At 50.0% G+C, this 13,312-nt stretch overlaps 1 protein-coding gene across 1 annotated transcript in view; it reads left to right on the plus strand.

Moving 5' to 3' along the window:
* Nucleotides 1–1,198: 1,198 nt before the first annotated feature.
* Nucleotides 1,199–13,312, plus strand: part of LOC146007353 (uncharacterized) — an 83,230-nt gene continuing 71,116 nt past the window's right edge. Inside the window, exons 1-5 of the mRNA XM_083145702.1 lie at nucleotides 1,199–1,311; nucleotides 2,553–2,702; nucleotides 4,880–5,071; nucleotides 7,836–7,914; nucleotides 9,586–9,798. Of these exons, the coding sequence (XP_083001828.1) occupies nucleotides 2,625–2,702; nucleotides 4,880–5,071; nucleotides 7,836–7,914; nucleotides 9,586–9,798 (562 nt within the window). The 5' untranslated portion in view covers nucleotides 1,199–1,311; nucleotides 2,553–2,624. The remainder of the gene's footprint in view (nucleotides 1,312–2,552; nucleotides 2,703–4,879; nucleotides 5,072–7,835; nucleotides 7,915–9,585; nucleotides 9,799–13,312) is intronic.

The raw sequence follows: 13,312 nt of genomic DNA on the forward strand, positions 1-13,312 counted from the left end.
AGGACGGTAACACACAAGGGGGGGCACAGGAAGGTAACACAGTGGGGCACAGGACGGTAACACAGTGGGGCACAGGACGGTAACACACAGTGGGGCACAGGACGGTAACACACAGTGGGGCACAGGACGTTGACACACAAGGGGGCACGGGCTGGTAACACACAGGGGGGAGCACAGGACGGTAGCACACGGGGGAACAGGGGGTAACACACAGGGGGGCACAGGACAGTAACAGTGGGTCACAGGATGGTAACACACAGGGGGCACAGGACGTTGACACACAGGGGGGCACAGGACGATGACACACAGGGGGCACAGGACGGTAACACACGGGGGCACAGGACGTTGACACACAGGGGGCACAGGAAGGTAAAACACAGGGGGGGCACAGGACGATGACACACAGGGGGGCACAGGACGGTAACACACACGGGGCACAGGACGGTAACACACAGGGGGGCACAGGACGGTAACACACAGGGGGGCACAGGACGGTAACACAGTGGGGCACAGGATGGTAACACACGGGGGGCACAGGACGGTGATGCACAGGGGGCACAGGACGGTGATGCACAGGGGGCACAGGACGGTGACGCACAGGGGGCACAGGATGGTAACGCACAGGGCGGTAACATACGGGGGGGCACAGGACGGTCGGTAACACACAGGGGGGCACAGGACGGTAACACACAGGAGGGCACAGGACGGTAACACAGGGGGGGGCACAGGAAGGTAACACACAGGGGGAGCACAGGGACAATGAGCACATCACACAGACAGAACAGGGATATCACCACCTGTCAGGGGACATCACCAGCTGTACACAATGTAGCTGGCTGCACAGTGCCACCATAGGCCTCCCAGCATACACACACTATGGGGGCACCATTACCATGGTAACAGGAAGTCTGGTCACTAAGGGGTTACCATGCAGAGCAGTCACCGCGGGGTAGGTGGGTCCTGCACTCATATACCGCCCCCTATATCACTAATCATCCTCCACACACACAGCTGGGAATCCCAGGCCGGAGCTCTCTGCAGCGGGGACACCTCCGGAGCACGGGACACGCCACTTCCGGTCTGTGCGTTCCACAAAACTTCCGCGTTCCAGCAACACACTTCTGGTCTGTGCGATCCACACTACTGCGTTCCAAATAATTTCCGGTCTGTGCGGTCCATCACTAAATCAGCTTCTGCGTTCCACTCCAGTTCCCTATATCACATGACATCCGGTCTAATCCCCGCCCCCTATACTCCATAACAACATCCATGTCAAGGAGGAAACTAGAGCAGTAGCAGAGTAGACATCAGGTAATTAAACAGGGGGAGCAGCCTGTGGTGTCCTATTATTATTATTATACAGGGGGAGCAGCCTGTGGTGTCCTGTTATTATTATTATACAGGGGGAGCAGCCTGTGGTGTCCTATTATTATTATACAGGGGGAGCAGCCTGTGGTGTCCTGTTATTATTATACAGGGGGAGAAGCCTGTGGTGTCCTGTTATTATTATACAGGGGGAGCAGCCTGTGGTGTCCTGTTATTATTATACAGGGGGAGCAGCCTGTGGTGTCCTATTATTATTATTATTATACAGGGGGAGCAGCCTGTGGTGTCCTGTTATTATTATACAGGGGGAGCAGCCTGTGGCGTCCTATTATTATTATTATTATTATACAGGGGGAGCAGCCTGTGGTGTCCTGTTATTATTATACAGGGGGAGAAGCCTGTGGTGTCCTATTATTATTATTATACAGGGGGAGCAGCCTGTGGTGTCCTGTTATTATTATACAGGGGGAGCAGCCTGTGGTGTCCTGTTATTATTATACAGGGGGAGCAGCCTGTGGTGTCCTATTATTATTATACAGGGGGAGCAGCCTGAGGTGTCCTGATATTATTATTATACAGGAGGAGCAGCCTGTGGTATCCAGTTATTATTATTATTATACAGGGGGAGCAGCCTGTGGTGTCCTGTTATTATTATTATTATTATTATTATTATTATTATTATTATACAGGGGGAGCAGCCTGTGGTGTTCTGTTATTATTATTAGTATTATTATTATACAGGGGGAGCAGCCTGTGGTGTCCAGTTATTATCATTATACAGGGGAAGCAGCCTGTGGTGTCCTATTATTAATATACAGGGAACGCAGCCTGTGGTGTCCTATTATTATTATACAGGGGGAGCAGCCTGTAGTGTCGTGTTAATATACAGAGGGAGCCGCCTTTGGTGTCCTGTTATTATTATACAGTGGGAGCAGCCTGTGGTGTCCTGTTGTTTTTATTATTATACAGGGGGAGCAGCCTGTGGTGTCCTATTATTATTATTATACAGGGGTAGCAGCATGTGGTGTCCTTTTATTATTATTATTATACAGGGGGAGCAGCCTTTGGTGTCCTGTTGTTGTTATTATTATTATTATTATACAGGGGGAGCAGCCTGTGGCGTCCTGTTGTTGGTATTATACAGGGGGACTTACTGGTGACTCTGTGTTACAAATCTGTGTTACGTGCTCTCTGTGGCGTGTTATATGTATTATATTTATTCCTAGGCGCTCCAGCTGTGAGGAACCAGAGTCTTTATTACACGTCACACGTTCTGTATTCTCACTGATTCCCTGAGGATGAACACGGACAGGAGTCCCAGGACTGAGAGGATAATAACTATCACCCTGGAGATCATCTACCTGCTGACCGGGGAGGTGACAGTGACATCACTTATATCTGTAGTAATAATACAGGGACGTGACCAGGGAGGTGACAGTGACATCACTTATATTTATAGTAATAATACAGGGACGTGACCGGGGACGTGACAGTGACATCACTTATATCTATAGTAATAATACAGGGACGTGACCAGGGACGTGACAGTGACATCACTTATATCTATAGTAATAATACAGGGATGTGACAGTGACATCACTTATATCTATAGTATTAATACAGGGATGTGACCGGGGAGGTGACAGTGACATCACTTATATCTATAGTATTAATACAGGGATGTGACCGGGGAGGTGACAGTGACATCACTTATATCTATAGTAATAATACAGGGATGTGACAGTGACATCACTTATATCTATAGTATTAATACAGGGATGTGACCGGGGAGGTGACAGTGACATCACTTATATCTATAGTAATAATACAGGGAGGTGACAGTGACATCACTTATATCTATAGTAATAATACAGGGATGTGACCGGGGAGGTGACAGTGACATCACTTATATCTATAGTAATAATACAGGGACGTGACCGGGGAGGTGACAGTGTCATCACTTATATCTATAGTAATAATACAGGGACGTGACCAGGGAGGTGACAGTGACATCACTTATATCTATAGTAATAATACAGGGACGTGACCAGGGACGTGACAGTGACATCACTTATATCTATAGTAATAATACAGGGATGTGACAGTGACATCACTTATATCTATAGTATTAATACAGGGATGTGACCGGGGAGGTGACAGTGACATCACTTATATCTATAGTATTAATACAGGGATGTGACCGGGGAGGTGACAGTGACATCACTTATATCTATAGTAATAATACAGGGATGTGACAGTGACATCACTTATATCTATAGTATTAATACAGGGATGTGACCGGGGAGGTGACAGTGACATCACTTATATCTATAGTAATAATACAGGGACGTGACCGGGGAGGTGACAGTGACATCACTTATATCTATAGTAATAATACAGGGACGTGACCAGGGAGGTGACAGTGACATCACTTATATCTATAGTAATAATACAGGGATGTGACCGGGTAGGTGACAGTGACATCACTTATATCTATAGTAAATAATACAAGGATGTGACCGGGGAGGTGACAGTGACATCACTTATATCTATAGTAATAATACAGGGACGTGACCGGGGAGGTGACAGTGACATCACTTATATCTATAGTAATAATACAGGGACGTGACCGGGGAGGTGACAGTGACATCACTTATATCTATAGTAATAATACAGGGATGTGACTGGGTAGGTGACAGTGACATCACTTATATCTATAGTAATAATACAGGGACGTGACCGGGGAGGTAACAGTGACATAATTTATATCTATAGTAATAATACAGGGAGGTGACTGGGGAGGTGACAGTGACATCACTTATATCTATAGTAATAATACAGGGGCGTGACCGGGGAGGTGACAGTGACATCACTTATATCTATAGCAATAATACAGGAACGTGACCGGGGAGGTGACATCACTTATATCTATTGTAATAATACAGGGACGTGATCAGGGAGGTGACAATGACATCACTTATATCTATAGTAATAAACAGGGAAGTGACTGGGGAGGTGACAGTGACAACACTTATATTTATAGTAATAATACAGGGAGGTGATAGGGACATCACTTATATCTATAGTAATAATACAGGGACGTGACCAGGGAGGTGACAGTGACATCACTTATATCTATAGTAATAATACAGGGACGTGACCGGGGAGGGGACAGTGACATCACTTATATCTATAGTAATAATACAGGGACGTGACCAGGGAGGTGACAGTGACATCACTTATATCTATAGTAATAATACAGGAACGTGACCTGGGAGGTGACAGTGACATCACTTATATCTATAGTAATAATACAGGGACGTGACTGGGGAGGTGACAGTGACATCACTTATATCTATAGTAATATTACAGGAATGTGACCGGTGAGGTGACAGTGACATCACTTATATCTATAGTAATAATACAGGGATGTGACCGGGGAGGTAACAGTGACATAACTTATATGTATAGTAATAATACAGGGATGTGACCGGGGAGGTGAGGGGATCTAGGATTGTATATAATGATATTTGATGTCTCCCCCAATACCCAGGGTTACACAGTAGTGAAGAAGACAACTGGTGAATGTGAGACACCCAGCAGCCGTCCCCGTGTGTCAGGAGGACTGAGCAGGACCCAGAGCCCCATCACGGTGCCTCCACCTCACTCACTGATACATGAGAGGCACAATGACCAGAAGATCCTGGAACTCACCAACAAGATCATTCAGCTGCTGACTGGAGAGGTGACTGCTGGGAATGGGACGTTATACAGTAACACCGGGGGATGTGACCGGAGAGGTGACTGCTGGGAATGGGACGTTATACAGTAACACCGGGGGATGTGACCGGAGAGGTGACTGCTGGGAATGGGACGTTATACAGTAACAGCGGGGGATGTGACCGGAGAGGTGACTGCTGGGAATGGGGACATTATACAGTAACACCGGGGGATGTGACCGGAGAGGTGACTGCTGGGAATGGGACGTTATACAGTAACACCGGGGATGTGACCGGAGAGGTGACTGCTGGGAATGGGACATTATACAGTAACACCGGGGGATGTGACAGGAGAGGTGACTGCTGGGAATGGGACGTTATACAGTAATACCGGGGGGATGTGACCGGAGAGGTGACTGCTGGGAATGGGACATTATACAGTAACACTGGGGGATGTGACCGGAGAGGTGGCTGCTTGGAATGGGACGTTATACAGTAACACCAGGGGATGTGACCGGAGAGGTGACTGCTGGGAATGGGACGTTATACAGTAACACCTGGGGATGTGACCGGAGAGGTGACTGCTGGGAATGGGACATTATACAGTAACACCGGGGATGTGACCGGAGAGGTGACTGCTGGGAATGGGACGTTATACAGTAACACTGGGTGATGTGACCGGAGAGGTGACTGCTGGGAATGGGTCGTTATACAGTAACACGGGGGGATGTGACCGGAGAGGTGACTGCTGGGAATGGGACATTATACAGTAACACCGGGTGATGTGACCGGAGAGGTGACTGCTGGGAATGGGACGTTATACAGTAACACCGGGGGATGTGACCGGAGAGGTGACTGCTGGGAATGGGACGTTCTACAGTAACACGGGGGGATGTGACAGGAGAGGTGACTGCTGGGAATGGGACGTTATACAGTAACACCAGGGGATGTGACCGGAGAGGTGACTGCTGGGAATGGGACGTTATACAGTAACACCGGGGGATATGACCGGAAGGGTGACTGCTGGGAATGGGACGTTAGACAGTAACACCGGGGGGATGTGACCGGAGAGGTGACTGCTGGGAATGGGACGTTATACAGTAACACCTGGGGATGTGACCGGAGAGGTGACTGCTGGGAATGGGACGTTAGACAGTAACACCTGGGGATGTGACCGGAGAGGTGACTGCTGGGAATGGGACGTTAGACAGTAACACCGGGGGATGTGACCGGAGAGGTGACTGCTGGGAATGGGTCGTTATACAGTAACACCGGGGGATGTGACCGGAGAGGTGACTGCTGGGAATGGGACGTTATACAGTAACACTGGGGATGTGACCAGAGAGGTGACTGCTGGGAATGGGACATTATACAGTAACACCGGAGGATGTTACCGGAGAGGTGAGTGCTGGGAATGGGACATTAGACAGTAACACCAGGGGATGTGACCGGAGAGGTGACTGCTGGGAATGGGACGTTATACAGTAACATCGGGGGATGTGACCGGAGAGGTGACTGCTGGGAATGGGACGTTATACAGTAACACCGGGGGATGTGACCGGAGAGGTGACTGCTGGGAATGGGACGTTATACAGTAACACCGGGGGATGTGACCGGAGAGGTGACTGCTGGGAATGGGACGTTAGACAGTAACACCGGGGGATGTGACCGGAGAGGTGACTGCTGGGAATGGGTCGTTATACAGTAACACCGGGGGATGTGACCGGAGAGGTGACTGCTGGGAATGGGTCGTTATACAGTAACACCGGGGGATGTGACCGGAGAGGTGACTGCTGAGAATGGGACGTTATACAGTAACACAGGGGTATGTGACCGGAGAGGTGACTGCTGGGAATGTGACGTTATACAGTAACACTGGGGGATGTGACCGGAGAGGTGACTGCTGGGAATGTGACGTTATACAGTAACACCGGGGGATGTGACCGGAGAGGTGACTGCTGGGAAGGGGATGTTATAAAGTAACACCGGGGAATGTGACCGGAGAGGTGACTGCTGGGAATGGGACGTTATACAGTAACCCCGGGGATGTGACCGGAGAGGTGCCTGCTGGGAATGGGACGTTATACTGTAGCCCCTGGGGATGTGACCGGAGAGATGACTGCTGGGAATGAGACGTTATACAGTAACACCGGGGGATGTGACCAGAAAGGTGACTTCTGGGAATGGGACGTTATACGGTAACACCAGGGGATGTGACCGGAGAGGTGACTGCTGGGAAGGGGATGTTATAAAGTAACACCGGGGAATGTGACCGGAGAGGTGACTGCTGGGAATGGGACGTTATACAGTAACATCGGTGGATGTGACCGAAGACGTGACTGCTGGGAATGGGACGTTATACAGTAACATCAGTGGGTGTGACCGGAGAGGTGACTGCTGGTAATGGGACTTTATACAGTAACACCGGGGGATGTGACCGGAGAGGTGACTGCTGGGAATGGGACGTTATACGGTAACACCGGGGGATGTGACCGGAGAGGTGACTGCTGGGAATGGGACGTTATACTGTAACACCGGGGGATGTGACCGGAGAGGTGACTGCTGGGAATGGGACGTTATACAGTAACACCGGGGGGATGTGACCGGAGCGGTGACCGCTGGGAATGGGACGTTATATAGTTACTTCGGAGGATGTGACCGGAGAGGTGACTGCTGGGAATGGGACGTTATACAGTAACACCGGGAGATGTGTCTGGGTGATGACTGTATCACTGTGTGTGGCAGGTGCCTATAAGGTGTCAGGATGTCACTGTCTATCTCTCCATGCAGGAGGCGGTGTATATAGAGGAACACAGGGGTCTGTACAAGGACGTGATGATGGAGAATCACCGGCCCCTCACATCACTGGGTAAGAGGAGACATTTATTGTACAGGGGAGAGCAGGTATGGGGGTCCCCTATATACACCCAGCATCTGATAATCACATATATACCATGTCCTGAGTCACTGCGTGTCTCCTACAGATGGGCCCAGTAACAGAGATACCCCAGAGAGATGTCCCCGTCCTCTGTATTCCCAGGATAATCACATATATACCATGTCCTCAGTCACTGCGTGTCTCCTACAGATGGGCCAGTAACAGGAATACCCCAGAGAGATGTCCCCGTCCTCTGTATTCCCAGTATAATCACATATATACAATGTCCTCAGTCACTGTGTGTCTCCTACAGATGGGCCCAGTAACAGGAATACCCCAGAGAGATGTCCCCGTCCTCTGTATTCCCAGGATAATCACATATATACAATGTCCTCAGTCACTGCGTGTCTCCTACAGATGGCCCAGTAACAGGAATACCCCAGAGAGATGTCCCCGTCCTCTGTATTCCCAGGATAATCACATATATACAATGTCCTCAGTCACTGCGTGTCTCCTACAGATGGGCCCAGTAACAGGAATACCCCAGAGAGATGTCCCCGTCCTCTGTATTCCCAGGATAATCACATATATACAATGTACTCAGTCACTGTGTGTCTCCTACAGATGGCCCAGTAACAGGGATACCCCAGAGAGATGTCCCCGTCCTCTGTATTCCCAGGATAATCACATATATACAATGTCCTCAGTCACTGCGTGTCTCCTACAGATGGGCCCAGTAACAGGAATACCCCAGAGAGATGTCCCCGTCCTCTGTATTCCCAGGATAATCACATATATACAATGTCCTCAGTCACTGCGTGTCTCCTACAGATGGGCCCAGTAACAGGAATACCCCAGAGAGATGTCCCCGTCCTCTGTATTCCCAGGATAATCACATATATACCATGTCCTCAGTCACTGCGTGTCTCCTACAGATGGGCCCAGTAACAGGAATACCCCAGAGAGATGTCCCCGTCCTCTGTATTCCCAGGATAATCACATATATACCATGTCCTCAGTCACTGCGTGTCTCCTACAGATGGGCCCAGTAACAGGAATACCCAGAGAGATGTCCCCGTCCTCTGTATTCCCAGGATAATCACATATATACAATGTCCTTAGTCACCGTGTGTCTCCTACAGATGGGCCCAGTAACAGGAATACCCCAGAGAGATGTCCCCGTCCTCTGTATTCCCAGGATAATCACATATATACAATGTCCTTAGTCACCGTGTGTCTCCTACAGATGGGCCCAGTAACAGGAATACCCCAGAGAGATGTCCCTGTCCTCTGTATTCCCAGGATAACCACATATATACCATGTCCTCAGTCACTGTGTGTCTCCTACAGATGGGCCCAGTAACAGGAATACCCCAGAGAGATGTCCCCGTCCTCTGTATTCCCAGGATAATCACATATATACAATGTACTCAGTCACTGCGTGTCTCCTACAGATGGGCCCAGTAACAGACATACTCCAGAGAGATGTCCCCATCCTCTGTATTCCCAGGATAATCACATATATACAATGTCCTTAGTCACTGCGTGTTTCCTACAGATGGGCCCAGTAACAGAGATACCCCAGAGAGATGTCCCCGTCCTCTGTATTCCCATGATAATCACATATATACCATGTCCTCAGTCACTGCGTGTCTCCTACAGATGGGCCCAGTAACAGAGATACCCCAGAGAGATGTCCCCGTCCTCTGTATTCCCAGGAACTTTTGATTGATAAAAAGGTCCATAATATAGAGGAAGAGGAAGAGACAGATGTGACTGATGTGAAGGCTGAAGATACAGAGGGAGAAGAAGAGAAGGAGATGAGGGGTGACCAGCGGTGTAAGGAGAAGAAAATTCCTACAGTTATCAGCACAGGTCAGTAGTACAATATCTGTGTATCTGTGCTGTGGGGGAGTCAGGAGCCATCAGCCCCTATTATACTCCTGCTCTCCCCCCTCACATCATGTCACTGTGTGTTACCAGCCCAGAGATCTGACCAGTCTCCTCCCCGCACTCTCTGGTGTATCTCATACATCAGGTGCCATCAGCCCCTATTATACTCCTGCTCTCCCCCTCACATCATGTCACTGTGTGTTACCAGCCCAGAGATCTGACCAGTCTCCTCCCCGCACTCTCTGGTGTATCTCATACATCAGGAGCCATCAGCCCCTATTATACTTCTGCTCTCCCCCTCACATCATGTCACTGTGTGTTACCAGCCCAGAGATCTGACCAGTCTCCTCCCCGCACTCTCTGGTGTATCTCATACATCAGGAGCCATCAGTCCCTATTATACTCCTGCTCTCCCCTCACATCATGTCACTGTGTGTTACCAGCCCAGAGATCTGACCAGTCTCCTCCCCGCACTCTCTGGTGTATCTCATCCATCAGGAGCCATCAGCCCCTATTATACTCCTGCTCTCCTCCTCACATCATGTCACTGTGTGTTACCAGCCCAGAGATCTGACCAGTCTCCTCCCCGCACTCTGGTGTATCTCATACATCAGGAGCCATCAGCCCCTATTATACTCCTGCTCTCCCCCTCACATCATGACACTGTGTGTTACCAGCCCAGAGATCTGACCAGTCTCCTCCCCGCACTCTCTTGTGTATCTCATACATCAGGAGCCATCAGCCCCTATTATACTCCTGCTCTCCCCTCACATCATGTCACTGTGTGTTACCAGCCCAGAGATCTGACCAGTCTCCTCCCCGCACTCTCTGGTGTATCTCATACATCAGGTGCCATCAGTCCCTATTAAACTCCTGCTCTCCCCCTCACATCATGTCACTGTGTGTTACCAGCCCAGAGATCTGACCAGTCTCCTCCCCACACTCTCTGGTGTATCTCATACATCAGGTGCCATCAGCCCCTATTATACTCCTGCTCTCCCCTCACATCATGTCACTGTGTGTTACCAGCCCAGAGATCTGACCAGTCTCCTCCCCACACTCTCTGGTGTATCTCATACATCAGGAGCCACCAGCCCCTATTATACTCCTGCTCTCCCCCTCACATCATGTCACTGTGTGTTACCAGCCCAGATATCTGACCAGTCTCCTCCCCGCACTCTCTGGTGTATCTCATAAATCAGGAGCCATCAGCCCCTATTATACTCCTGCTCTCCCCCTCACATGATGTCTCTGTGTTACCAGCCCAGAGATCTGACCAGTCTCCTCCCCGCACTCTGGTGTATCTCATACATCAGGAGCCATCAGACCCCTATTATACTCCTGCTCTCCCCCTCATATCATGTCACTGTGTGTTACCAGCCCAGAGATCTGACCAGTCTCCTCCCCGCACTCTCTGGTGTATCTCATACATCAGGATCCATCAGCCCCTATTATACCCCTGCTCTCCCATCACATCATGTCACTGTGTGTTACCAGCCCAGAGATCTGACCTGTCTCCTCCCCGCACACTCTGGTGTAACTCATACATCAGGAGCCATCAGCCCCTATTATACTCCTGCTCTCCCCCTCACATCATGTCACTGTGTGTTACCAGCCCAGAGATCTGACCAGTCTCCTCCCGCACTCTCTGGTGTATCTCATACATCAGCAGCCATCAGCCCCTATTATACTCCTGCTCTCCCCCTCACATCATGTCACTGTGTGTTACCAGCCCAGAGATCTGACCAGTCTCCTCCCCGCACTCTCTGGTGTATCTCATACATCAGGAGCCATCAGCCCCTATTATACTCCTGCTCTCCCTCTCACATCATGTCACTGTGTGTTACCAGCCCAGAGATCTGACCAGTCTCCTCCCCGCACTCTCTGGTGTATCTCATACATCAGGAGCCATCATCCCCTATTATACTCCTGCTCTCCCCCTCACATTATGTCACTGTGTGTTACCTGCCCAGAGATCTGACCAGTCTCCTCCCCGCACACTCTGGTGTATCTCATACATCAGGAGTCATCAGCCACTATTATACTCCTGCTCTCCCCTCACATCATGTCACTGTGTGTTACCAGCCCAGAGATCTGACCAGTCTCCTCCCCACACTCTCTGGTGTATCTCATACATCAGCAGCCATCAGCCCCTATTATACTCCTGCTCTCCCCCTCACATCATGTCACTGTGTGTTACCAGCCCAGAGATCTGACCAGTCTCCTCCCCGCACTCTCTGGTGTATCTAATACATCAGGAGCCATCAGCCCCTATTATACTCCTGCTCTCCCCCTCACATCATGTCACTGTGTGTTACCAGCCCAGAGATCTGACCAGTCTCCTCCCCGCACTCTCTGGTGTATCTCATACATCAGGAGCCATCAGCCCCTATTATACTTCTGCTCTCCCCCTCACATCATGTCACTGTGTGTTACCAGCCCTGAGATCTGACCAGTCTCCTCCCCGCACTCTCTGGTGTATCTAAGTAGTAGTAGTACGTTTATTTATAGGGCGCCGCAAAGTGTCCGCAGCGCCGTACATAGCAAACAAAAAAAAAAAAAAATGACGAGGTAACGTACAGGGTGTGTTGAAAAATACAGTATAAATGGGGGTATAGCTGGTAGAACTAAAGTCAGCATCAGTTCAGAAGTAGGTGTCAAAATTGTCAAGGAGACTAAAGATGAAGTAGAGGAAGGGAAGAACAGGACAGGAGCACAGGTGAGGTAAAGAGGTAGGGTGAGTACGTGAGGAAGGAGGGCCCTACTCATAAGAGTTAACATACTAAAAATAGGTGGGTGGACGAACGAAAAACAATAGGATAAGTAGGAACGGAGGGGAACGGAGGCAGGATAAGAGGATCAAAAGAGGTTAGGAGGAGGGATAGGCTAGTCGAAAAAAGTGGGTTTTGAGGGAGCGCTTGAAGGAGGTAAGGGAATCAGAAAGCCTGATGGGTGGCGGGAGGTTGTTCCAGTGCAGGGGGGCAGCGCGAGAGAAGTCTTGGACACGGGAGTGGGAGGAGGTGATTAGGTGAGAGGTCAGTCGGCGGTCAGCGATGGAGCGAAGAGGACGGGAGGGAGTGTGGATAGAGATCAGTGAAGAGAGGTAAGGAGCGGTGGAGGAGGAGAGAGCTTTGTAGGTGGTGGTGAGGAGTTTAAAGAGAACTCGGAAAGGAATGGGGAGCCAGTGAAGAGATAGACAGAGGGGGGAGGCGGAGGTAGAGCGGCGGGAGAGGAAGATGAGCCTAGCAGCAGCGTTAAGAATGGATTGGAGAGGTGCGAGGCGGGTGAGAGGTAGCCCGGAGAGAAGGATGTTGCAGTAGTCAAGGCGGGAGATGACAAGAGAGTGAATGAGAATTTTGGTCGCGTCAGTGGAGAGGAATGGTCTGATGCGTGAGATGTTGCGTAGGTGAAAGCGGCAAGACTGTGAGAGAGCACGAATGTGGGGGGTGAAAGAGAGGGAGGAGTCAATGATGACACCGAGGCAGCGCGTTTGGTC

Source organism: Crinia signifera, chromosome 6 (assembly GCF_055691185.1).
Source record: "Crinia signifera chromosome 6, ASM5569118v1, whole genome shotgun sequence".
NCBI lineage: Eukaryota > Metazoa > Chordata > Amphibia > Anura > Myobatrachidae > Crinia > Crinia signifera.